Genomic DNA, 27,841 nt, shown 5'->3' with positions numbered 1-27,841 from the left:
CTTCATTTTGGGCCCAGCAACCAGTGAGAGAACTTTCTAACAGCTTTCTCTTCCTTTCCCTCAGCGCTTCCCGGCCAAGGCAGGGAGACCCTCTCTGCAGGAGCTGTGCCGAGGGCAGGGTGACGGTGAGTTGCCTCTGGCAACGGGGTCTCCTTCAGCTGAAGGGAGGGAGGAGGGCACTTTGGGATTGGGGTACGGGGTGATCCTTGATGGACCTCTGTCCGGGCCACAGTGGTGGCTGGGGAAGGTGGCCAGAGTTCTGAAGCTAAGAATAGTGAGACCTCTTTCGGGTTTATCATATTGACACATTTCACGCTACATTTCTTAACGGGCTGCCTTGTTGGATAGCATTTTTAGTCACCTTTGGAGTCTGCTATTGAAAAACCCCTTTCTTGTTTCTTTTTAAAATAACCTTCTGTGGTGTGGAACTTGAAAAGGTTGTCAGATGGAAGTGTTTATGTGCTCTCATCTCAGCTAAAATAGCGTAAAGATGAAAGTAGCCAACACGTATATTTACCGAGTACCTGGAGGGACATAATTCAGGGGGTGCAGTGCTGTATGCATGCCGGGGGGAAATGAAGAGTCCTCTGGCTGTAATCAATTTACTTCATTCAAACAATTGGCAATTGTACTTGCAAGCAACTGGCAATTTCATCTGCTTTACCAAGTTTTCCAAAAACACACAACTGAGGACTGACCGCGAAGATAAATATTAACAATCAAAGAAAGGCCATCTGCCGTGGCGGTCATTGCTGGGAACAACACAAGTCCCTTGGGAATCTGGCCAAGCCAAAAGGCACACTCACCTCACCTGACTGAGACCCCCTCCCCCATCACCTTCCTTCCCCTTTACTGTCCCTTACCTGGATGAGGTTGGCATTTAAAGATCTAGCAGAGCTATGCCAGATGTGGCTTGTCCTTGAGACAAAACTCCAGCTAATCGTCTCCCACCTGCATGGATTCCCCAAATAACCACATTTTTTCCTGACCCCCTTTGAGACAAAGGTCAATAAAGAAAGAGCTGCGGCGATTGCTTTAGGACTCTGCTCAGGAAATCGGGAGACTGGGTTCTAGTCTCGTTTCTGCCACTGGCTCAGTGCCGTCAGGCTCTCTCTTCTCTGAAACTCTCTCTCACGTGTAACGTTAAGTCATTGGGCTAGATGATCTCTAGGGTCCCGAGTGTCTCTAACAGTCCCTGTTCCAGCGGCGGGTCTCCTTTGGGAAACCCCTCCCCAGGCTCGGAGTGCTCCTCCTCGTCTCTCACCCCTTCTGCATCTCCAGTCCCACCACCAACAATCACACGTGACACGTGACCTGACATACTTAGCGGTCATACGTCAGTTTTCAAAACACTTCCACATTCGTCCTCTCATTTGATCTTCTTAAAATCCCTGTAAGGTACACAGCTCGGGGATTATCAGCCCCATTTTGTTGATGAAGAAACTAAGACCTGGACGCGTAAACTGACTTCCGCAAGATCAGAGGGCTGGACAGACGCAGAGATAGAACAAGAACCCAGGCATTCTGACTCCAAGTCTGCTGCTTTATTCCTCTGACAGATATAATGCTCCTAAGGGCAACTAACTTTTGTTGGGTCCTTACCATCTACCAAGTGCTTTCTTCATATTTTATCACTTTCTACCACCACTTACGGGGTGGGAGCTACTATTTCCTCCATTTGTCAGACAGAAAAACTGAGGCTTGGAGGGATTAAGTTCCTCACCCGTGGCTATGCAACCAGGAAGTGACAGGTCCAAGACTTGTGCCCAGACTCTGACTTCTGAGCATAAGCACCGTTGCTATACAGCCTGTCTTGAGCTATTTAACACGTACCTTAAAGAGGATGGAAGGTCAAGTTCTCACTCTGGCTGTCCCACCTGGTGGAGGAATAATGATCCCTCCAGAAAGGTCAAGGCAACTAATCAGTCAGCAAGTATTTATTAAGTATTTGCTGTGTGTTCAGACCTGGGCTAGGACGGAGATATTACAGGAGACCAAGGTACAATTGTAAAGCTCAGTGAATTGGGTATCAGGCTAAATGCATAAGACTAGGTAACGGTTATATAAATCACGGCATATATATGCCATAAAATGACACTGTATGACACAAAAATTTATAGACATTAAAAAAACAAATTGTTGGAGAACATTTAAGGAGTCTGGAAAAATGTAATACAAAGTAAAAAGGCAGGATACAAATCTCTATATATGGTAAAACCCAAGTTTGGGGTGATTTTTTTCCTTTTGACAAAAATTTTTAATATTTATTTGTTTTTGAGAGAAACAGGGACGGAGCATGACTGGGGGAAGGGCAGAGAGAGAGGGAGACACAGAGCCCGAAGCAGGCTCCAGTCTCCGAGCTGTCAGCACAGAGCCCGACGTGGGGCTCAACCCCACCAACCGCGAGATCATGACCTGAGCTGAAGTTGGACGCTCAACCAACTGAGCCACCCAGGCGCCCCAGAGTGGTTTTTTACTTTACTTGGGTGGTTTTTCTTATCAATATTCTTGAGGTTTTTTTCTTTTTTACAGTGAGCATGAATTAATTTTCAATTTTAACTTCCATAATCATAAAAAATGTCCTTATGCTTTAAAAATCTAGTTGGGCTAATATGACTTGTTTACATAAAACAATTAGAGCAAAAAGACACCAGCAAAGGGTAATGTGATAAAACTTAATGGTGTTGGTTTAGTAGAACACTCTGCCAGTAAGGTTGCAAAACGTGGTGGCAAAGACCCCACACTGGGAATCTGGCAGTCTAGACCCCTAGCTGGCTTCCACCACTAGGGAGCTGCCATGCATCACCCTTGGCAAATCTCTTCTCCTTTCTTGACCTCACGTTCCTCATCCACAGAATGAGGTAGTTGCACTAGAACTACCTGATCTATCTCCAACAGCCCGTGATCTATAACGGGACTGCAAGACTTCGTTTTGCTCATTCCTGACTATAAATCGGAGGGTGGTAAAATGACAGCTTAACATTGGAGGCACTAAATAGAAGATGCCCTTAAGCGTGCCCCCCGAAACGCATGCTTTCCTGCATTTCTGATTCGCTTGCGGTGGGTTTATCCTTCCTCTCTGCCACCTATTTGAAAAAGACAAGGCTGTCGTTATTTGCATACATAACACCATTGTGTGGCGGTGAAAGTTAAAAGAGAAAGCATTATGTTGGGAAGACAGACCAGAGAAGTGCCAGAGTTAGAAGACCTACACTATAATCTCAGCTTAGCCAGCCGCTGGCTGTGTGACCTTGGGAGAGTCACTTAGCGTCTCTGTTCCTCAGTTTCCTCATCTGACAGGGAAAAAAAGATCAGTGCTGCCTCGAGGCCACATAGCAGTTAGTTGGCTTGAAGAGGAAATGAGAAGGGGAGGTGATGCAGGCAGGGCAAGGGCACCCTGAGGTATAAAGGGAAAAAATTGCTTTTGGTCATCACCCAGGTTTGGGCCTGCTGGAGGCACCATGCTGGTAGATCAGCCTCAGATTACAAAGGAAGAGAGGATAGGAAGAGGACTGCGATGCCTTGTGGTCCTCAGCAGGATCCTTTCTAGTGAGTCGGTGCTTGTGGAATTAGCTAGTTAACCTTTGCTCTGGAGAGCATGGAGGCTGAAAGGCTGGAAAATCACATTAGCAAAGTTTCTCTTTTAACCTTTTCCATATCTCCTTCCTTTGCTATTTTTGGTCTGACTTAGGCAAGCAACATCAAAAGAAGAAAATCCAGCCTCTCAAACTGATATGCTCTAAACTTCCATCCACACATCACCCTTAATTAAAAAGAACTCAGAAAAATCACAGCTGGGAGAGCTCAACTGGCACCACATTCTTCCTCGTCTAAGTGGAGATTCCAGGAGCCACTTTTCCACTCTCCCACTCTCAACACACTAAAATAGACTTTACATTTGACAAAAGGTTGTTCTTTCCTTCAAGCCAGCGAGTGCCAAGGTTATCATATCACTATCCATGCTGCTTTTTCCCAAGCATATCTAGTTCAGATAAAAAAAAAAAAATCAGAGCGGGTCATGTCCTTCTGGATGATTCGACGCAATGATGGCATGATGGCACCTAATGGTGTGTATGCGCTGGCTTTGGGGACATCGAGTCAACTCTTTCTCCTCTGCTTTGCCCCAAAGCAAATCCCTATGCCTGAGGCAGCACTGTGAGTAGTCAAAAGTGACCCTATCAGGCCTGGTTTCAGCTCCAGACCCACAGATGGTACACACGAGTATGGAGGGCTTTAGGGATGGCCACAGATGGAAAGAATCTCTTCCACAGTTTCGTTTTGACTGATCCTATTCCTTTCCACTTACCAACCCCCGTAGTGCTCCATGTTAATAACAGCTACCATGTATTGAACACTTACTAGATGCCAGGCATCACATTAAATGTTTCACATGGATGATCTCAGTTAATCTTCCCAATAACTTTTTAAGGCAGTTACTGTTACATTCATCTTCATTTCACAGATGAGGAAAGTGAGGTTCAGAAAGGGTAAGTAATTTTACCAAGGTCATATAACTAGTAAGAGACAGAGGTGAGATTCGAAAGCAGGCATTCCAGTTTGGAGTCATTCTTTGTCCTCTGGTCGCTCCCAAACAAAGTGGGAGAAACAGCAACCCCTTGCTCCAGAGAGTTTTGTGAAACCCAAGGGCCGGCAGGGAGTGTAGGAAGAGCTTGGCAGCTCTGGGTCTCTTTACCCAGGGGCAAGCTCAACTTTCCTGTTGTTGTTTTTTTTATCGTCATGGTTTACAGATCTACAGGCAGTAGAGGGAAGAACTGGGGACAGTAAAAGTTGGGATCGACAGGAACCAGGAGGTCAAAGGGGTCAAAGGGCACCCTGAGGAACCCTTGCGCAAAGTGGACGCAAAGGGCTTTGAGTGATCTTTACTCAAAAGGCTGACTAGACTCAGAGATGTGCCAGAAGTGGGTCACCACTGAGCTGTCATCATCTGGATGGCAAGGGACTAAAAGGATTAGGCTAAAAGGATTAGCAAATGCTAAGTGTCACCAGGAAGTAGGAAGGACTATGGCAAGAGGAATATGATGCATGCGTGCCAGGACGCTGCCCGCTTTAGAAAAGAAAGGGCTGTATGGAGGGCCTCTCTCCTCAGTTCCTGGGGCTCTGGTCTCTGAGACCCTTGGAGAAATCTCACCCAACGATGGGCCAACAGTGCCCAAGGATATGAAGGGGCTCCCTCCAAGAAGGCCCTGAGCAGTTCCTTGCTGCTTTTCCTTGAATCCCTCAGCGGGCAGCCCCGTGTCCAAGAGAAGCTTTAGGGCCTGGCTGAAGCGCCAGCCCCCTGGGAGAGTGGCCCACGTGTTTCCTTCTGAGAGACTCACGGATGCCTCCTGGGCCTTTGCAAAGTCAGGGGGACTACTTGTGTCCTGTTCGCACAACGCATCGTCACAAAAAGAGCAGAAAGGATGACTCATCTTTGTGATTGGAAGTAGATGGACTTGGAGGCAAAGAATCCCATTCGTTTGGGAAAAAAGACTCCAGGTCTTCCCTTGGACCCTTAGTCTGTAGATTATGCAGAAAAATGCATCTCTGAGTTCTTTGACCACAGAGCCTCTGAGTAGCTGTCGTTCCCCAGAGACGCACTGGACGGGCAAGTCCGGATGCGTGGTGGAGGGATGCAGTGGGTCACGGTGGGGGGCTAGTGATCTGAAGGGGTGCTGTGATGGATGGCTTTCTTGGCAGGAAAACATAATTTTGGGTTCTGGGAAGAGCTGAGCACTATAGAGAGGCTCAGACTGGGGTGGCTGTTCAGGAAGGAAATCTGGTCCGTTAAGGGACACGAGGTCATAAGAGGTTTCTGTTTTCAGGACTAAACGCTCAAAGGATTTTAAACTCATGATTATGTTGATAATACTAATATCCAGTATATCCCAGGCACTATTTGAAGTACTTTATGTGGACTTACAAAGTGTCTCATTTTGACACTCTCCACAACCCTATGAGGTGAAGACTATTACTACCCCCATTTTATAACCGGGAAATCTGAGGCACAGCGGAGTTGAGTGAACTTGCCCCAAGGTCTCACAGCTAGTAAGTGGAAGAGGTGAGATGGTAAGCAAGGAGAGGCCACCACTGGCTAGAAGCACTGGTTTTGGTTCTATTGGTTTGGGTTCAAGGATTTAATAGTTTTATGGTAGTCCTGTAAAGCCAGAAAATAGATCAGTATAAAGAGAAATTTCTAGATGTAGACAAAGAATTTGAGGGGCTTCATTCTGGATGATCTTTCCTAGGTAAGAAATGTCAGTGAGACTGTGACTAGAAGACTGTGACTAATTTCTAGAAATTAGACAAGACTGAATGATAGGATGTCAAAAATGGAAGCCTCCTTAGAGATCATCCAGAAGAACCTCCCCATTTTACCAATGATAAAAACCACAACCCGAGAGCTACACTGCTAATCCCCCTACAGCATACACTCCTTTCCAAGGGCCATAAGAAATATGGTATCTCAAATGTTAGGTTTTCTGTAATTTCCTCTATAAGAGTTCAACATCAATTGTGTGGTGTAGATGTGGGCTATTTAGTCTGAATCTACACCCTTAAGGGGGTCAGTTACTCTTACCGGAAAATACACAGTGCAGGTGTGGTTATCTAGCATTTGAAAATTCCAGTCAAGAAGTAGTTCTACAAGCACTTCGGGTATCTTTATCTCTAATGAACACCAGAGGCTTTTAAAATTAACATTAAATTTCTCATTGGTGACCTCAGTGGTGTTCAATATATGTTGATCGGCTAGAAATATGGCAGAGGTGTTCCCAAACCAGCAGAAAGAAGACATAAGAATCTAACAAGCTCTATAGTGTTCTTCCTTACAAATGGTACCCTGGACTTAATTCATAAGTAGTCCTGGGGGCAGCCGCTAATGAGGATTCTTGGGTACCTGCAACCCACCACTAGAATATTGTTTGTCTGCCCCAGGTGAACCTCCGTGCAAGGTGCTGTTGGAGCACCTAACAGGAGAGGCAGCTGGACTTGACTGAGCCTACAGAAGAGGCTGTCCAATTATTTTTATGCCTGCCTGCTATTATTTTAATGAGAAACAGAATTTTGTCTGAGGCTTACTTTTAAATCTGATAGTGAGGTTATGGGGAGAAGACCTATAGCGCTCGCTCTAACTATTGCAAGCTACTGATATCCGACAAAACATACCTAATGATTTGAGTGACCTGATTGGCTTAGGTCAATTTACGGCTCCACGCAACGAACTATACGTCTCTCGTTTGGACCCAGGTCTAAAGTTAGCAAGCCTCTGTCTTGGGGTGTATGGGAAGCTCCTACGCTGGGTGATTGTTGGCAGAGCCCCACTTGACCCGGTGACCTCCCGTTCGTGGACCTGGGATTTGCATTGGCAGAATCTAAGCCGTTTCCCCTATAGCGGAGTGCCTTTCTGACCGGCGGAGCACTTGGCAATGACCCTGCGCGAGCTATCTGCTCTTGCTGCAGGCCTCAGCATTGCCTGGAGGAAGGTTACTCAAGGTTGGTCAACCGTGAAAGGCCACTGGATATACAGTATATGCACATAGGACCGTAAGTATGTGCACAGAAGAGAGAAAATTCTGGCATATTGAGGTATCTTGACGTCACTCTAAGAGGAGATGGTTAACTAGGTTTTTTGTGAGAAAGAGATTTTCTGGATTTCTCAGTACCTTTTTTAAAAAAATTTTAATGTCTTGTTTATTTATTTTTGAGAGAGAGAGAGAGAGACAGAGAGCATGAGCGAGTGAGGGAGGGGCAGAGAGAGAGAGAGGGAGACGCAGAACGAAGCAGGCTCCGGGCTCTGAGCCATCAGCACAGAGCCCGCTGTGGGGCTTGAACTCACGCACTGAGATCATGACCTGAGCTAATTTGGACGCTTAACGGAGCCACCCAGGTGCTCCTGGTTTTCTCAGTACTTTTAACTATGAGTTAATAGAACTTCCCTCAACGAATAACTTTGGAGCTAGAGGAAGGGGGATAGTGTAGTGCAGGGGGCAGAGACTCACCTTCGCCCAGTTTTGCTGGTCCCCAGTTTTTTAAAAATTTGGATAGGAGCGTCTTCAGGTAGGGACATGGACTGTCCGGATTGCCACAGGCCCCACCATGCCACACCTGGCCCAATTTACACATTTGTGCCATCCACCTGGCCCCTGTAATCATCTGAGGTTCCCACCCCAGCTGAAATGGAGTCCAGGCTCCAGAGGCAGAAATACCTCGGCTAGAATCCTGGCTTCACTAATTAGCTACCTGTGTCACCTGAAGCCAGTTGCTTATGTAGACTGTGAACCACCTGATTCCTCTTCGCTAAAATGAAGGTGAGAGTATCTCCTTTCTAGCAATGTCGTGATGATTCCATGAAGTCAGGCAGGTAGAAGGCTTAATGCCATGTCGTCTACATGGTATGGGTTCCGTGAATGATAGTTATTATTATTAGTGTAATGATAGCCCTGGTTTTAGATTTGTTGATAGCAAGGATAGCACAATGAATAACATATAAACCGCAGTACATCTGCTTTTGAACACACGGGCTGGCATCTGCCATGACATCTAGTTTATGGCACGGCTAAGGACCAGTCGTGAGCTAACAAGCAAAGAAGAGAAGAAGCACTGTCAAAAAGAAAACCATTGCAAAGAGCAGTTTTGCTTTGTTTACCTCGGAGACCGTGACTTGAGGCTAGCTGGAGTCCTTTCAAGTTTGGATTTCCAACCCAAGAGCCTCTTGCTAACGCTTGCGTGGGCCAACAGCCCCTCACTTACAGAAGTAACGTATGTGAACGTGCCTGAACCTAAGAGCCTGGTGCTTAGTGGGTCCTCAACAAATGTGCTATCTGAATCCATAGGTCTCTGTTTATGCTACGAGGGCTAATTAAACTAGTGATTCCCAAACTGAGTGTCCTTTAGAATCACCCATAGAGCTTGTGTTTTGTTTTGTTTTGTTTTGTTTTGTTTGTTAAAAAAGGCCTATCCTCATATTTTCTAATTTAAAACATCTGGAATGTGACCTAGCAAACCGTATGTTTAAAAAGCATCTCTGGTGATTCTGATGCAAGTGGTCCAACTCAAGAAATACTGTTTTAAGCTAACCAACAAGTAGCTTTGGAAATCGTGAAATAGAAGAATATTTGAGAATCTGTAAATGGTTCTGGCTGACTGTGGATGTTGGCAGCCTTTCTACCTTACATGTATAAAGGTGTTCACCCACTCAGAGACCCACACCCACGTGGGCACAATTACCCCTCTGTAAGCTGGGTTCGGATCCCTTCCTGTCTCATTCATTGCTGGTAGCCTGATCCCTTTCTGGGCAGCTGCAAGAATGAGGCCCCCGTTGCAATGAGTAATTGGCAAGGTAGATCAGCCAATCATGGATAATTGAAAGGGAACTATTTTTGATTGCAGCATTTTTAAAAGGGTTTTTAAAATCCTCACCATCCCTCATCACAAACTGGTTTTACTTCCGAAAATATCCCACAGTAATTGTGGGGAATCTAGAGGCTGAGATCATCTGTTGCAGCAAACAACCATTCGTGAAAGAGACGACAGACCCACCACTATCAAAAGGGTGCGACTTGAAGGGTCAAAGGCAACTAAAAAATCTTAGGGAGTAAACTACCAGAATTTATCCATGGAGAAAGTCAAATGTTGCAAAATAGGTGAAGTGTATTTGAGGGACTTTTCCTCATCTTCAAGACTATCTCAGTGCCCCCTGAATGCCCACCATCCATTTGATGCCCCACTTTCTTGGGAAGGAGCCTTGTTTTGGTTCACTTATCTGTCTCGGAAAACCTCCTCTAAGGATTCTGCCAGGTAATAATAGGTGGTAACCTGATCAAAGAATTCTGGTTGAAATACTAATGGCTGATAAGGATTTAAGTCATTCACTTTCAGATAGTATGCTCGCACAGGCCTAAGTGCGGTGACGCAAATGAATGAATTTGTGGAATTTCAGACTAATGGCAGACTGCTGAAGGGGGGCAATATTTGGGGTAAAATTTGGCAGTCTTCAAATGACACTGAGTAAGCTTCCTGTGACTTCCCTGGAACAGCCCTCAGCTTAGATATGTTGGAAAGTGACATCACTTCCCTTTCCTGCCCTCTACCTCGCCATGTGGTCTTGGCACCAGCCTCAAAAATGAAGTCGATTTTTCAAGTTGTTAGGGAACCGGGCAGAATTCGGGTTGTGGTGTACTTCTGGATTCTCACCCCGTTGAAGGAAGTCAGACAGCTGAAGAGCAGACCCAGAGAAGCAAAGTGGAAAGGCAGTTGTAACTGCATGCCAACCTTAACTCTCTCGGGCAGGTTGCTTCTTAAAAGGGACACTTTGGGGTGTGGCAAGGAGCCAAGACTCTGTCATCCTGGCTCATGAGCGGTCTCCTCTCTCAGCCTGCCTTCCAGTGTCTTCCAAATCCCCACAAAAAGCAACTCTATGTAGACGCTCTCATCAGACATCTAATCCTGCCGCCTATAGACATGGCTGAAACGGACACAGGGTTGTTGGGAGTATGATAGGGACATCCCGGAGCCAGAATGGGCCAGCTGCGTCCCTTACAGAACCTTCTTTGGAAGGCAAAGAGGAACAGATCTGAGTAAGAGCTTGTCTGCCAGACCCTTTTTTCTTGGGTAATCACAGTCTCCCTGCTCTGGTCTCTTTTTACTCAAAGTGGTTTGAGTCCCGGCGGCATTGGCATTCCCTCGGAGTCTGCTAGAAATGCGAATTCTTAGAGGACCCCACCGGGGACCTACTACTGAATCAGGAGCTTCATTTTAACAAGATTCCCAGGTGACTGGTGCATACACGAAAGGTTGAGAAGTGCTGTTCTAGACCGAACCGTGTGTCACAGGGTTAAGGGGTCATTACCCGCTGTGTTTCCTCTCCACCTCCCTCCAGAGCTACCACTTCGTGTCTGTGAGGGGGATGCTGCTGTGTAATCATGGCATTCCATGTGCCATCCCAGGGAAAGGCAACTTGCAGGATGAGACTTTTCGGCCTCCTCACCACCTCTCTCCCCTCCTCGGACCTCCGTTTCATGCGGGCACGTCTGCTGGCAGTGCCCACGCAGGCACCTTTGGATTCTACAGCAGCCTCCTTTTTTTTTCTTTTGGTAGTACGTATAAAAAGTTTACCCTTTTTCAGACCATTTAATTGAGGTATGGTTGACATGAAAAAGGCTACATATATTTACTTCTTTAATAAAACGAATCCTTACGAACCGTGGCTGCTCCCCAAGGCCAAGTTCAACATGCTGAAGCTGCACCTGCCCCGTGCCATGGGTGTACTTACACCGAACCTACTATGTGCAAGTCTGCACATAGGTCTTCCGTGACCAGGGCCAGCTGATCTTTGCTTTGGGTAGAGTGAACAGCCACCCCGTGCATCATGTCCAGAAACACGCCCATGTGAGTATCTTTCGTTCCTCGAAACTGAGGCATTATGGTTCCCATAGTCTCTGGTTTCACAGCAAATATTCCCCTGTTAGGTATACTAACCCCTTATCAGCCACTTTCAGCTAGATTCCTGTATTAGATAAAATGCTGTCACCCCTAGAGTACAGGCCCCCAACAGGATGGATCAAGAACAGAGATATTCTGACAGAGAAGGAGCATTGGGTCTGGAAAAGTCCGGAGCGGAGAACAGTCGCTAGGCAAGTTTATTGGGGATGGGCTGCCAGAATCAGGGCCCACCCGGGGACTGGCAAAATGGTGTGGGCTAGGCACACAGAGCAGGATGGGGAGATTATGGCAAGAGAAGAAAAGGCAGAAGTGTAAAACAGGACAAATTCGGTCTTGTGTTCACCTTTTGCTAAGTACTAACCCCTTCTCGGAGGGGGGGGGGGGTGCTGCCCTAGCTCAAGGCTCATCCCACACACAGGCTGAGGCTATTTGTAGCTCTACGTCTGGAGCCCAGACACTTCCCGAGCAGGGGGTTCCTTTTGCGTCTGCACAACTCCTACGCTCTTGCTGAAGAACACCCAGCGCCCCCACCTAGGGTTTTAACTGCACCCTCCTGCGGACATTTTGTCTAATCAGATCCAAAGTATCAAAGCCAGAGGAACAAACTCAACACGGGATTTACTGTAACGGACCAGGTAAAAGTAGGTAGATATATTCCCGACCCTCAGAGAAGACAGAAAGTTGTGTGAAAGGCCCTTCAGATAGCTCTGTAGTCTCAGGCTAAGAAGTTCAAAGTTAAATCATCTGGACAAGCATGTTTACGCTCTCCCCCAAAGTTACGAATTCTATCTTCTAAAATTCTGGCCCTCTCTGAAAATCCATGCTGTCTTTTAATCCTTTAACCCACCATATAAAAATGACAAATCTCTTATCCACAAAAGAAGACTGATAACAACGCTTGGGTGGCTTCATTTATTTTCCAGTCTGTTAAATTAAAAGCAGCCAATCACCTCTGCCTACCCATAATAATGACATCTTGAAACAAATACACCAGGAGCCAAAAACAGAGAATAAAAATCCCAACCAGCCCCCCACTATTCTCATTCCATCTTGGGGAGCTGGGGATGGAAGTGCAGGTTTAAAGAAACCTCAGCTAGAGGCCGAAGTGGGGGATGTGGAAAACTAGTTTTCATTTTAAGGAAAAAAGTTAAATTTGCTGAGAGGAAGAAAACCCGTGGCTCCTTTGGCTGTGAGCGCAGAGAGAGAACAATAGTTTTCTTTGTTCTTTCCTCTTAAACGCTTCCTGTCCGTCCCCCGCCCCCACTTGGTAGATCAACAGGAAGCTGCCTTCTAGGGGAGGTGGTACACTTTGCTGGAAACTCACCTTTACAGCCTGCTGATTGCCATCTATTTTTATGGCCCAAATGAACAGCATCACCTTCCTCCCTCCTCTCCACATAAAAAATAGATTAAAAAAAAAAACCCATAATAAACCTTGTGAGAAGGTGACTTAAGTCTTTGAGTGGCACCACGGAGGCGACCTCTCCGTGCTTCAGTGGGCTAAGCCAGCTGGCCAGAGGGGCGGAGAGGTGAGCTAAGCCAGTGAGCTTACTGAAGACTGGCCAGCAGACAGAGGACAGGGACAGCAGCAAAGAGGGGGAACTGGGGGTGGGAGGTAGAGCTGGAGCGGTCGACATTGGTTAGTATAATGAAGATCTGTTTGAGGACTGGAGCAGGTCTTCACCCTGGTTCCAGAGAATAAAGACCAACACGAAAACAAAACAGACCCCACCAAAGAGCAGAGAATCAGATCAGGGGACACGTTGCCTTCCCAAACGGACCTAAACAGTTAAATGGATCCTGGCAATTAGAATAATTAGATAATTAGATTGTGACTCTGTGGGCAAAGAGACGGAAACCTGTCTCAGCTAAGTACACTTGGTAGCGAAACGCGCTCAGTTCTGAAAGGAGCATGCTCTCAGCAGGTATATTTCACAGGGCTTGGGGAGAAAAAATTAATGGAATAAAAATTTGCAGCTGATGAGTTAGATTTAGGCAGCCAAAGGGATTTTGCCTGGGGCTCCATTAGAGCCTGCGCTCCCAAGTCCCACTATCACTATTGCGCCTCCATCAACAGATTTTTATTTAAGCCAATGCGTTTAGAGCACAATTCCGTGGTGAATAACCTTTAAGGTTACATTTGCCTTTTCCTTGCTTCTTGCAAACAGTGCGTAATCCACGAGCACATTTGTTGGCTGTAAAGGTGTACAACAGCAATTTTTGCAATGACAGTGCGGAGAGGGAATATGAGATCTGTGTGCTAATGAGCTGACACTGCAGAGGCTGGGGCGATGTCGTGTGGAGCACACCACAAGTGCACAGCAGCAAGACACAGGAGGGGACTTCAAGGGAATCGGGGGCGGTTCCGAGGAACCGGGGCAGCAAAGCTACGCAAATGAGACGTGGCCCTCCCTTGGTATTACCACATCCCCCAAAGCCCTAGAACGATCAAATTTGGTTTTTAAAGAACAGACATGTAACTTACAATGTGTGTGCACATCTCTTTTCATATATACTGATTGGGTGTGAGGGTGCCCCTGTTTGTGCGTTTGAATGCACGTACCCTCAAATCATGATTTTCACACCATCCCTCTTTCTGGGGTCATCTAGCTAAACTGAAAAATAAGACTGCAAACTCGATGAATTCCTATGAAATGGGAACATGTTCTCCAAAACAGAGGAGGCTCTTGTATACGCTTCAATTCACCTCTGAACTGAGACCCCAAATGAACCACCCTTCAAAGCCAAAGAGGCTTTTATTGGCCTCTTAAGACATAGAGCGAAGTTGGAGTCTGTCTTAAGTAAACCTCTTGGGGGTGATGCAAAAAAAAATTGGTTACTGGTGAAGAATAGTCTTTAACTGATGCCTGGGACTCATTGCAAGGAAGCCTCCTGGAAACATTGGGGGAGGGGGTGCAGAGGGAGAGAGGAGAGGAGGGACACATCCAGAAAACATTACCCTTTGTTTATTCTCTGAGTGTTTGTTTACCTGCATACCTCTGCCCTGGAAAGTGTGTGCCTGACCAACGATTGGGGATGAAGGGACTATCATGGGAAGAAATCAATTCTAGCGCTAGGATAGGCTGAAACTAGGAATTCTGAATGGGGACAGGGACAAGTTCCTTTAATTTTTGCCATCCTGTTCCATAGTGAACCAGATAGGAGAGGTGGCTGACCAGATTTGGACTCATCAGAGATTTACTTGAATTCTTCCTAGGTCTCCAGGAAGGGGCAGGATAAAAAAGCTAGGGGTTTCTCCTCCGTACAATAGTGCGGTCAGTTGGAAGACTGGAACCTGGAGTCCCTGCCAGGCCCCGATACTGAACTAGTATTGTTATGCCAGTATTTCTATTTCCATGAGAAAAAGAACAATTAAGGCCACAGGCGGGGGGGGGGGGGGGGGGGGATGAGATACACCTCCAGGGATTCCAAGGCCCCTTGAAATGCTTGTTTTCAGCATTCAGAGACTATCTGCCTGTGGTTGCACTAGTCCTCTTTCTCATACTAAGCTTCTAGGCAGCAGCTGCCCGGAGACAGCTTTGAGATCTGGCCCCCATTCAATGATTGTGACATTCAGAGAGGAACTGTTTCAGGGACCAGAGAAGATGGTAGCTTTCCTCCTCTGTCTTCTGAGCTGTAAAGTCTGAGAGTGCAACAGGCAGCTGGGTACACATCACTGGTTTCTGGATGTTTCTCCTGTGTGTGTGTCTTTGTGTGCATATATGTGTATTTGGCATAACTAAGAGCAAGGTCACTTTTTTGTTTTGTCTTTCTTGTTGTCCAGTGAGCCACACCCACTATCCCATATAACCTAGCCTCGTAAGCTTATAAACGGAAGTGCTGTGGATTTGGGGGCTACGGGGGTCACTCTGTTTCTTTTCCTACCCCATGGTTGTTCCTTTATTGCCTGAGAGGTTAAGACATCAATGCACCTCGACACTGATATGAATATGAATGACTTAGTGCCTAGATTGTTCTCAAACCGAGCTGTTCACAGGGCAAGGATCACTTCATTATTGCTCCCTGGTAGGGTTCCATGGCCTTTGGCAGGTGGGTGTCAATCTGATTGGACCATAGAAAAACTGGACCAAAAACCTTGGAAATCAATCATTCCTAAGAAGTCAATTGGCACTCTTATCCCAGTCCTCATCAGTGGAAAGACACTAAAGTGAGTTGAAGTAAATATTATTCATTATTAATAGTAAATCCTGCTAGTTTTATGTATTTGGCTTTAAATCTGTTCTAATTGATACTTAGGAAGCTGCATTTGAGATTCAGCCTCTTGACAAGATCACAGTGCTGCAGGATTAAGAGTCAGATGTGTGTTGTAAGTGCTGTAGCGACAGGCTGGGATTACTGAAATAAGATGCAAAGTATAGACAGACATTTTGTAACTTTCACACTTAGCTGGAATTAATAAGTTCCTATTTTTGTCAATGTCGGAAAGCCAATGAATGTCAAATACAGAGTATCTCAGAACATGTTCATATAAGGATCTGTACCTTCAGCTAAAATTTTCTTAAAGCTGATAAGTGTCACATTTCTTCCAAGTACCTCACCCCATCCCCTTGACCTAAGTCTTCAAACCCAAGGAACCTGTGCCCTTGGTGACCCTTACAACAGTTTTTGGAAGCGACACATCCTTTGAGACACAAGAATTTGAAGGAAGTTATATACAAAGTTTCACCCAACCAACCAAATACCATTTCTCTCTTAAAATAAAATTCAAAAATTCCAAATGCCAAACTACGCCAGCCATAAAAGCAAAACATATTTATGCCATCATCAGCCTCACTGTTGTGAAAACTTTGTAAAATCAGCTTAGATGAAGAACCATCAGTCTTTCCCATAAAACATTCCATTCAAGAAAAAAACTGTGTCCAACAGGCTATTGGTCATTTGGGATCCCATGGTTTTGCCTCTCAAAATGTCCCCTTTCCAGAGGGACAATCACAGAGCACAGCTAGATATTTCAGAAACAGCTTTGGGGCTGATGAAATTCCTCCCTTTTCATATTCAGGTTTTCAGCTGTATGCCCCCTCCACCTTTTGCTCTAAGAACTGTGTGGGCCTTAAGAATCAGGGGGTGAACAACACTAGGGGAGACAGAAGTAGCTTTCCAAATAGTAAGCTGAGCACTGTCTTCTCCCTTCCCCTCCGTTTGCCAGGCGTTCATCACTTGTAATGAGTTTGTTGTCTTATCAGTTCCTATCAGAGCTCTCACAGTAAGAGAGGTGATATTATAGGACAGAAAGAGGCCAGGGAACCCAGCCTGATCTGTGCCTCAAGGTCACTTGTTTGCAGAATTTCTCATATTTGGCTCCTAAATATTAGGCGATTGTCAAATTCAGCTCGTTCCTACAGCCAGGCTCTAGCTTTAACAGTCAAGTAATGTACATCCTGAATTAACTCAATCAAGAGGTTTCTTTTTATTTTCATCCCATCTGAAGAAATCTCCCTGAACGGCCATGCTATTTTTTCTTTATTTTTCCAGCCTAAAGAGGGGAGGGGGAGGGTGTGGAGGAGGGAACGCCAGTTTGGGGGGGGGGGGAATAAAACTTTTGCATCTGACATTATTCACAACAGAGTTTTGTGCCCTACCTCAAGTCCCTCAGCAGGATCGTATGGAGTTGATTTAGGTCGCATGAAACCTGGATTGACTAGGGCCCGGACAACGTCTACTGAGGCAATCACCACCACCCCCAGCACACACGCAGACCCCAAGTCCCACAAGCAAAATACAAATGCGGTCCCCAAGGTCCCAAAGGGAGGAAAAGCAGATCTACTTACAAGCATTAGTCACAGAAAAACTATTGGAAGAATCCAAGTGATCTACGTGGTAATTCAAATGGAAGGGCTTCTCCGTGGTGTTCTGGTTGGTGTTGTATAACTGCACGGCAAAGCGGAAAGCGCTGTGCTCCTGCACCGTGTTTCTCATGAAAAGTCCACCTATAAGCAAAAGGAACCGAGATTTGGCTTGTGCCCCCCCCCCCCCCCAGGACCGGTTAGAAATTGGGGAGCGCTACAGACAGGCGATATCTCTCAATGGTACCGGGCTGTGCGGTGATTATTGATTTTCAACCTGTGTGTCTTTCTAGACTCTTGTGAACTCAAATTTTGGCCAAGAGAAACCTGGTTTTCCTCCTGACTTGAAGAGGAAAAGAAGAGGCTGGGAGAAGGGGGAAAGGGGACAGACGGGAGAAGGGGCTGCTTTGGAGTCGGACGACGGAACCAACATCGGGACTTGGTTTTTTCTCAGGCAGTAGCTTCCTCTCCACTTCTCTCCCCCCCGCCCCACCTCCTACCCCGACGCCCATCTCCACAAGCTGGTTCATCTTTTCCTGGTGCAACGGGAAGGATTGGGAAGAAAAACAATTCCATTCCCCGTGCTGCCCCGTCCTGTTCCCCATAGCCATCCCCCCCCCAGGACAATACAGGGTTCTGGTTCAGTAATGGCAACAATTCTAACTTCCGGACTTGTAAATCCAAGACAGAAGCCGAGAGAACTCTCTCCCAGCGCCCAGGAGCCGGGCTCCAGCCAGACACAGCGGCAATTCATGAATTCGTGGTCTGCGTGACTTCGCCGCCCGCTCCTCGCCTCAGCCCCCGCCTCCTACCCCATCCGCCACCGGCCCCGGCGGCCGCCCGGGGTCCGGGCGCTCCAGGGTGGGCTTCCAGCTCCCCCAGCGCCGGTCGGTCTCCGGGAAGCGGACAGGCGGGACGGGGCGCCCTGGCGCGGCCAGACAGGCGGCATCACCCTGGGACAACTTCCAGCCGCGGCACGCACGCCATGGCAAAGTCCAGAGCAGCCAGCCGAAAAGCCGCGACTCTTCGCCCCTTTGCAGCCTCCCGGCCTCCTGCGTGCCTCCCCTGCTCCGCTCGGCTCGCAAAACGCGGCAGCCCACCGCTCCCACCCCCAGCCCCAGGAGACCCCTCTCCCGTCCCCGCCACTCCCCACACCCGCCGGCTCTCCGGGGGCTCAGGTGCCCTCCGATCCTGTCCGGTCCCCGGCCCCGGTCCCCTCCCCGGGCCGTGCAGGACCGGGACCCGCGGCCGCGGCAGCCCCGCCAGGGCAGGGGTCTCGGGTGCAGGGGAGCCCGGCCCGGCCGGCGGCTTGCTCTCGCTTACCGATGCTGATGGTGTTGGGGAATCCTCCGTGAGAATGACCCAAAAGCCCCAGGACTAAAAGGAAGACCGCCCGGAGCACGTTTTGCCCCATTTTCTTCTGCCTGGCCATGCTACGCCTAAAACGGAGCTGACAAGAGCATGGGCGCAACTCAGGAGTCGTCAAAATAATAATAGAAAAAGAAAAAGAATTCGCCGGCTCTTACACCCCCTCCCCTCAACTTGCTCTCGCTCACTCTTCCTTTCCACCCCACACTAGTCCTCCTCCTCCACCGCCTCCTCTCTCTCTCTCTCTCTCTCTCTCTCTCTCTGAATCTCGCTCTCTCTCCCTTTCTTGCTCCCTCTCGCTCCCAGGCTCTCTCACACCCCCTCCCCGCCCCCCACCTCACTTCTGTCTTCACACCAATCTGGAAGGCGGGTTCATTGGCTGCAAGCTCTGTTCGCCAAAGCGATCTCTCTCCCTATCACTACGAGAGAGAGAGAGAGAGAGAGAGAGAGAGAGAGAGAGAGAATATGAGAGGCAGAGAGAGAATAAAAACCTAAAACACCAAACAAAACAAAAAAGACAGAACACCGAGAAACAAAACAAAACAAAACCCAAAGAAACAAAAGAGAGAGAGAGAAAGAAAGAAAAGAAATTCTAAAGAAAATCCGAGACTTTTCTTCCCCCAGAAGATGGTGGGTCTAAAGAGGGGAAAAAAGAAGGAAAGAGCGAAAAGGCTCAGCGCCGGTGAATTGGGCTCTTCCAATTGGGCCGGTAGGGGGATATTGATCAAAGTTGATCTGACGTGGAATTAAAGCCGCACACCGCTTAGCTCCACTGCAAACTGCAGCCCCGGACTGCAAAGCCTCGGCGCTGGCGTTTGTCAACACCGGAGATGGGATCGATAGAAATCCACTAGTCTTCACGTGGAACTAGCCTTTCAAGCGGCAACTGGCCCTTCAAAAAAAAGAAAGAAAAGCTGCATTGCCTCTGCGTTTGTGTGTCTGTCTTTAAGAAGGGGGGTCTTGGGGGGGCCGTTAGTGGTTACTCCGGAGTCTTTGTAGAGACTCGGAGAGGCAGTTCCCATCACAATGCGCCCGAATTTGCTGCGCATGCCTGGTCCCTGCCGCTCAGTTTTTACAGCAGAGCTCCGAGGGCGAGTGAACAACCCCCCTTCCACTCCCACGGCCCTGAGAGGCGAGTATCTCCCCTTGCCCAAGTGCAGAGCTGGGATTGCGGCGGGGAGAGGGCAGTGATGGGCAGTGTGGGGCTGACTGCTTTGGGGGTTGTAGAAAAGTGTGTGCGTGGAGTGGTAACTAAAAGGTTAATGAAAAGGACGCTCAGTCCCACCGGCCAAAGGAGGAGAGAGGTGTGGGAATGAGCTAGGGTAAGGGTGGGGATTGGAAGTTAAGGTTGGGGGAAACTGTCCCCAGCTACTTTACTCCCTTGCCGTAGCCTCTGGACAAAGCAGCCTGGGCCCCTGCCCCATGACCCCAGAGGCTATCAATTCTTCCCCAGTCCTCTTTTATTCCTTGCTCTAAGGGGAGGAAAGAACCTTCCAAGTCAGGCAGCAGGCCTGGACCTCTGTTGGGGGATGGTCCCCTCCACAAGATATTGTGCATGAACGTCTTAGACTCTTCTCCCTAACCCCTTTCTCCAGTGGTGGGAGGAAAGAAGCTTCCTTATCTTCTATGTCTTTCATTCCTACCCCAGCTTCTCTGGAAGAGACAAGTGTTATTCCTTTCCATGCCAGCTGCTCTCCTTTTCATATCCTCTCCTCCTGCTCTATGTGGAAAATGAACTCTCCTGCCAATGTACAGCAAACTGGTATACATGGGGCAGGGGCCCAACTGGTCCACCAGTTACTCTGGAACTTTGGATTTGGCATAACACAGGTTGGAGCCTGGAATAGCGATTTTCTAGGGGCACCTGGGTGGCTCAGTTGGTTAAGCGTCTGACTTCCGTTCAGGTCATGATCTCAAGTGGTGAGTTTGAGGCCTGCATAGGGCTCTGTGCTGACAGTGCAGAGCCCGCTTTGGATCCTCTGTCTTCCTCTTTCTCTGCCCGCCCCCCGCCCCCCACTGATTTTTTTTTCTCTCTCTCTCAGAAATAAACATTAAAAAAAAAAAGAGTAAAGAAAGTTTCCAAACCCTCAGGCAACCAGAAAAATGGTTCTAGGCTCTTGCCAACCTTCTATCCCTTCTGAGAATGCAAAATCTCTTTCTGCCCCACCACTCCTAAGACTCTTTCATCTCCATTTGCATAGTCTGTTGCTAAAAATGAGGGAGAAACTTGGGCATGACAGGAGACTGAACTTGAAAGTGATTGGAGCATTAGACCAAAGGAGGCAGCAGAGACGAGGTTAGCCACCCCTTGACGAGTGTGGGGACTGACAGCATGGCTCAGGGATATAGGCATAGGAGACAGGTCTAAGTTCAAGTCTATATTCTATTACATACAGGCAGTGTGTGACCTTGAGCGACTTTCTTAATCTCAACTCCAGTTTTCGCATCTGCAAAGTGGGAATATTACTGTTACTTTCCCTATGAAGTGGTCGTGGATTAAATAAGGATTAAGTAAAATAGTGGGTGCTAAAACATCTAATTCAGTGCCTGATTCATAGAAGAATCAATAAATGTTAATTTCCAGATGCCCTTCCCCCCTTCTCACCCTTTAAAAGTGCCCTTTCTCCCCAAAAGTGCCTTCTGTTGTCAGCCTCCCCTTTCTCCACCATCCCCCAAACCTCAGACTCTGCTACCAAGTCTTGGCTTGTGTTCCATCAAATTCTTCCCATCAGGGTTCCTTAAGAGCCCTAGGAGACAGGAGAGAATCTGATAGATGAATCTTTACTAACGTTCTCATGGCAGGCAGTGACAACTTAATATTAAAAATGACGTTTAGAGAACCTCTACTCTGTGCCAGGCACTATATGTTCCTCCTTTTAGATAACATAGTTGCATTTTAATAGAAGCCTTCAATGCCTTGACCCAGAGGGATAACTCTAAGGAGGAGTTTCAGTTGTGATTTCAGGTGGGGAGACACTACATTTCAGATGGAGGGAGTAGCTTTCAACACACCTCATTTCCCTCCTGAAAGCAAACAGGTCCCCATCCATGTTTGGCTAGCCAAGAGAAGAGGTGGAGGAAGAAATCTGTGGCCTTCTTCAGTGTCATTTGGCTTGAAGAGTAATGGGCTGGATGAGTAACAAGAGATGAGAGGAAGAAAGGCATTTCAATGCCCGTGCACTTGAAAATCCTCCATTGCATTCATCACTGTAAATGGGCACCTATCCTTTCTGTTTTCAGTCTCCCCTGCCCATTACCTGTTTTCCTCTCTTTCATCTGCTGCCACTTTTTTAACTTTTAGCTGTCAGTTGCAGCTGTTGGCAGAATTGGATTAGTCCCATCTGAGCCAGCAGGGACACAGTGGTGAACTAGGCATATTGCTGTTGGTTGGAAAGTCCGTATAATACATGCAAATTCTTTTGCATTCAATCCCTCACGGAAGAAAGCGGTGAGATGCTTTTTGAACTTCATCTTTGTTTTTCCAATGAGGAGCTAGAGATTGTAGTAGCAAGCATCACAGCCGCCTGAAGTTGCCAACTAAGCCCCAAATCCAGCGCCCTCTCTCCCTCTCTCTCTCTCTCTCTCTCTCTCTCTCTCTGGTTAAGAGGTATCTCTGCTGGATTCAGAATTACCTGGCAAGAAAATAATTCATTGCAGTTCTTACTGAGAGGTTGTGTTCTTTTGTGAAATGGTTAGTCAGGTGTAGCTGCAAGAGAGGACACAGGAGAGGCACAGGAAAATAAAGTTTATTATCCTCACAAGTTTTAGAGAAACTGAGTCACTGTACGCCATGAATGGAGGCCACACAGGGTGGGGGAGCAGCAAATGTGTGTGCTCAGCCAAGCAAATGGGGAGGAGAGAGAGAGAGACAGAGAGAGACAGAAAGAGAGAGAGAGAGAGAGATTGCCCCTTGGGCAAGTGCCTTTATCAGGTTGGAACATACAAACAAAAGGCATGCAGGAGGTGATTTCATTGGTACACTTGAATGACAATAGGTCACAGTCAGGGGAGGGCAATTAGGGGAACTTGTGGCGGGGGCCAGCCTTGTCACAGTGATGCACCCAGTCACCTGGGTGGGGTCCTCACAGACGGTTTGTGGGGATGTTGAGGCAGAAGGAAAATACGAAGTTTTAAAATTTACAATATGAAAGTGAAAATAGTACTCCTCTTCATGAGGTTTCTGTTTGTTTCAGGCTTGGGATAGGGCTCTTGGAGAAGCAGAAAGAATGTCGGCCAGTGAGCTTTGGAGAAAAGATCTAACTATACATTAATCCTCATACTCGTTAACTTGATACCTTGTAAATAAGGAAAATAATGACAAAAATCATTGTGATTCATTGGAAGGAAACTGCCATACCCTTTAAAAGTAATGAAAGCAAGATTCTATATCCTTTGCCTAATAGAAAGATAACTTCCTCACTATTTGACTTGAAACTTTGATTTCTTGAACAAACGTTTGACCACCTGCTATCTGACAGATTCTGGGAGGCACCAGGGATATAAGGAAGCAAGACAATTTCTGCTTTCAATGAATTTCAAGTTCAGAGAAGGAGCATATGTATTCAGTGGCAAGGACAATGTAACATGGTAAGTGCTGTGAAAATAGTTAAGCACCAGGTACCAAGTACAGAGGAAGGTGTTCAAATATCTGAAAAAAGGTACTTTCCTTCTCCCAGATTCAGTCCCATGCCATCACAACGAGAAGATAAAGCAAGGTGATTTCTAAAGACTTCCCACTCTCATGTTCTATGGTCCTATGATTCCATGAGTCAGGATTATCTTAGGGTGAGGAAAAACTGTCTAACCTTCAGCCTACAATTCTCATCAAGGAACTACTTTAGGGACTCCCAATTCTTTATGGCTGTCTCTTACATTTTCATTCCTGGATTCTTGGGAAGAATAGAGTCCAGTCATATCTGGAGACTCAGGTTGGGTTTGACATCTAAGAAAGCTTGGGTCTTCCATCTAACTTCTCTATCCTTCAATGTTTTCTATGATACCGCCCTTCCAGAAGTCCTCTATGTAGATGCCAACCTTGGTGTTGCTGAATGAATCCACAGCCCTGAGGAGCTGAAATTCTAGGCACAGGCCTAGTTGGAACTGCTTCTGATGGGAGTTTATATGTATCTCAGAGGAGAAGTCTTATGAACTTGGGTTTGATATGCCCAGAAATGGATCCATAGCAACTTCCAGGAGAAGGTAGTCACACCAGGTGAGCATGGCCATAGAAGCAATTGTTTATCTTAAATTGTTTTCAGATTGGCTTGCTTTTTATTTTTTTTTATTAAAAAAATTTTTTAACATGTATTCATTTTTGAGAGTGAGAGAGACAGAACATGAACGGGGGAGGGGCAGAGAGAGAGGGAGACACAGAATCCGAAGCAGGCTCCAGGCTCTGAGCTGTCACCACAGAGCCTGATGCGGGGCTTGAACTCACAAACTGCAAGTTCATGACCTGAGCCAAAGTCAGACACTTAACCGACTGAGCCACCCAGGCACCCTGCTTGCTTTTTATAGATGGGGAGGGTGTTTAGAACTCATTTTTTTTGCCCTGAAGATATCTCTAGGAGCTATTTGGGGGCACAATGACTTGGAGATGATCCTTCCCTTTTAGTACCTCATTCCAACTTTTTCTCTCTGGACTAAGCACTTTCACATTGCCTCCTTTAGGTATTCTCAGGGCTGGTGACCATGCCCTTGACTCAGTTCCTGTATCAGTTAAGATGTTCATGCTTCAGCTAAGACAAAACCCACTAAAGCTAATATAAATGATAAGGGAGATGCATTGATTTACAGATCTGGAAGGGACATAGGTAAGACTGCTTGAGACTTGATTAGCTTCAGTAGTTCAAAAATTATATCAAAGGCCTAATTTATTTTCCTTTCTCCTTCTTTGCCCACCATATGATGGCAAAATGTCTGTGGCATGTCTTGTCTTCACATCTGCATCACATGTTATATCATTGGTTCTAAAGGAATCACATGAACATTCATGCTTGAATCCTGTGGTCAAGTAATGTCATCCTTAGACCTGAACTACCTGGGCCACTCACTATGGCAAGGGGACATCAGATTATACTCTATCCATAGGGTCACTTCTTCCCTACCCCTCTCCAAACCACATGATTGACACACAGTGGGATAGGGAGACATGGAGTTGGGAAACAACCACAATAGCCACTAAAATCCCTATCTTCCCAAAGGTCTGCTCCCTGAGAATTGTGAGTGGTAATCATTTCACTCTTGAAATGTCCACAGGCCCATTGCAACTTGCTGAATGGTCTTGTCTCGGGTCTCTTAGAGGTAGGCTGCTCCATGGTGAGATCCTTCTGTTACTTTAGTAACTCATCCCCCTAAATTCAGTTCATGATGCATCTGCCTGATATTTAATTCTGCTCCTAAAAAAGTAATTTTATATTGAGTGTCCAGGGTGAGAAACGAACATAGAAACAGTTCCTTTTCCTAGGGGTAGAGGCAAATAGGGTTCCAGATCTTTTCAGATAGTGACTCTTTTTTCATGTTCTTCTCTGGGTAAGCGGAGGTCTGGGGCGTTACTCCCGTAGACTGTGAAACTGAGGAATCAGAGAGGTTTAGTGAACAATTCAAGGTCACACAGCCAAGTGGTGGGGAATGGAGATTTTTTTTTTTTAATCCCTCTAGGGCTTTATCCACCAGACCAGAGTCTCTTTCATGCTGTGAGAGAACTGAATCATAGCAAATATATTCTGCTGGGATGGGTACATCTTAGCAAGTAATTATCCCCTGTTGGGCTCTGAATGGGCTTGCAAACTGCAGATGGAAGTCACATGGCTTTGGGACTCCCACTTCTCGCAAAGTGACATTCTTATAAGCTACAACATCTCTCTGATGGGAAGTGTTAATTTATTGTGAATTATTCCAGGTTACCTCCCAAAGATGTTATTGTTGATATTTTTATTAACGTATGCTTTTTTTTTTCTTTTTTACCCCTCTGGGAAGGTTAGGAACTGTCACTGTGAAATAGCACCGGCAAGTCTGGGGGAAATAGCCCCCAGCCTAAAACTGGCCCTGCCCCCCAGCCCTAGCTGGGGATGGGTTGCATGCTTTAACAGATTTGAGAACTTTATTGAGGAATTCTGGATGCCAGTTGGTTTTTATACTCAACTGGAAACCTGTCCAATTTTCAAAGTACTTCTGAAACTAGAAACTGACTCTGGATTCTGAAAATTACGTGACTGTATGTCAGAAACTGAGTCAGCATCATGTCATATCGTATGAGGGCAAACAGATTACCTCCCCCCCCCCCCTTCTGAGGTGTGTGTATGTGTGGGGGTGGTGGTGATGAGGTTGGGACGGGCGAAGCATATATGTTAGATTGAACGAGCGTTCCAATTATTCACTCCTTCCCGCATTCGTACCTTTATCAGGGCCTCACTGTGAGCACCATATCTCTCTGCCCCTTAATTTTGGGCTTGGCAGTGTGACTTGCTTTGGCCAGTGGCATGTGGGCAGAGGTGACAGCACTCCAGTTCCAGCCTACGTCTTAAGGAGCCTCGTGGCGTTCTGCTCACCATCTTCACCTCTGTGGGTGTCATGAGAAGTACACATAACAGATAGTTTTCTGGTTCCGAGAAGGATGAATGGCGGGTGGAGCAGAACTGGCCCAGTTGACTCACAGACCCGAAGTGAGACACAGAGCCCTCTCAATTATTGCAGTCTGTGGCCGAGCTGCCCAGTTTAGATCAGCTGAACCACAGCCAACCTGCAAAGGGGTGAGAAATGAGAAATGATTTTGTTTTAAACTACTAAGATTTGGGGCTCACTAACGTAGCAACCATCTGGCAGCGGGCGTGTTTCCATGAGTGATCTCAGGCTAGGGTGACCACCCTAGGCATCATGGTTTGTCCAGGACAATTTGGCTGATGTGCATGGTCCCAGCACGATCATCACCAATGCCCCTCTTCTCGCTCAAGAGTATCTTGGTTTGGAGGTTAAACCGTCTGGTCCATCCAGCTGAGGCAGGGAGCGGATTATGGGTTGCTTCAAGGCCCAGATAGAAGACTTGCTATCTGTCTGCCACTTCTACCTCTTAATTTCTGTTCCCTAATCTGTCAGCTTGGGGTTTGACCCTCGCTGTCTTTAGGAAGAGGGTATTTTGGGGGGCCCCTGGGTGGCCCAGTTAGTGGGGTGACTCGATTTTGGCTCGGGTCATGATCTCATGGTGTATGGGTTTGAGCCCCACGTTGGGCTCTGTGCTGACAGTGTGGCGCTTGCTTGGGATTCTGTCTCCCTGTCTGCCCCTCCCCTGCTCGCTCGCTCTCTCTCTCTCTGTCTCTCAAAAATAAATAAACATTAAAAAACGAAATAGGGTGTTTTTTTTTTTTAACACTCCTTTAGATAGAGGAAGGTCTGTGTTTCCTGCTTTAAAAGTGAATTCAGAGTATTTAGGGGAATGAAAAGATAACTGGAAACAGTTGACTTCTCAGATACTTGACTGTAGCTAATTCTTAAAGAGGAATTGCTGGATTTGCTAAAGTTACATCTGTTCTGATCTGTATGCTGCAAGCATATTCTGCTGAATCTTTGTGGCATCACTCCCATGAACATAATAATATTTTGAGGGAAAAGAAAAGCATCACATTTTTCTGGGTGATTACCCCCACACAGCCACAATCAGTGGTTTTCTCCTTTGAAAGAAGGTATCTTCTAATTTAAGAAAATCTACTACGTGGAAATACACATTTGGAGAGAGTTTTGTAGTTTACTAAAGGATTCACCACATGTTCCCTTTAAATAGTGAAGTGCTCTCATGAAGTGGTTATCAGTTGGCTGTGGTTTGCTCCCCAGGGGACAAGTGCAATGTCTGGGGACTTTTTTGATCGTCACACCTGGCAGTGGGGGGTTACAGGGGATTTCTACTTACACTTAGTAAGTAGAGACAAGGGACTCTGCTAAACCTCCCGGGGGCACAGGACAGCCCCCAGCAACCAAGGATTATACCGTTCAGGAGGCCAACAGGGCCACTGTGAAGAAACCCTAATTCTCTGTACTCACCCAGAATAGGAGTTTAAAAAAACAAAATGGTTTACACACACCTTTTCAGAAATGTGAACATTGTACCAGGTATCTGAAAACCTGGATTCTAATTGCAGTAATTTCCAAATTATACTTTCGGAGCCTCAGTGTTTTGAGCTGTGAATTGGGGCTACATCTTACCTGCATTTCCATATAAAGCACTGTAGAGAGAGAGA

At 46.7% G+C, this 27,841-nt stretch overlaps 1 protein-coding gene across 4 annotated transcripts in view; it reads right to left on the bottom strand.

The window, feature by feature from the left end:
- Nucleotides 1–19,062, bottom strand: part of GRIA3 (glutamate ionotropic receptor AMPA type subunit 3) — a 266,006-nt gene extending 246,944 nt beyond the window's left edge. For 2 of the 4 annotated variants that reach the window (XM_030305650.1, XM_030305649.1), the window contains exons 1-2: nucleotides 18,567–18,857; nucleotides 17,229–17,387 (exon numbers count right to left, since the gene is read on the bottom strand). In XM_030305650.1, coding sequence (XP_030161510.1) covers nucleotides 17,229–17,387; nucleotides 18,567–18,675 — 268 coding nt within the window. In that variant the 5' untranslated portion in view covers nucleotides 18,676–18,857. Of the gene's footprint in view, nucleotides 1–17,228; nucleotides 17,388–18,566; nucleotides 18,858–18,947 lie in introns of those variants that run through there. The other 2 variants (XM_030305646.1, XM_030305647.1) reach the window with 2 other exon arrangements.
- Nucleotides 19,063–27,841: the final 8,779 nt, after the last annotated feature.

Source organism: Lynx canadensis, chromosome X, assembly GCF_007474595.2.
Source record: "Lynx canadensis isolate LIC74 chromosome X, mLynCan4.pri.v2, whole genome shotgun sequence".
Classification (NCBI taxonomy): Eukaryota; Metazoa; Chordata; class Mammalia; order Carnivora; family Felidae; genus Lynx; species Lynx canadensis.
The sequence above is the reverse complement of the archived record's forward strand: the minus strand, read 5'-3'. Positions and strand labels throughout refer to the sequence as shown.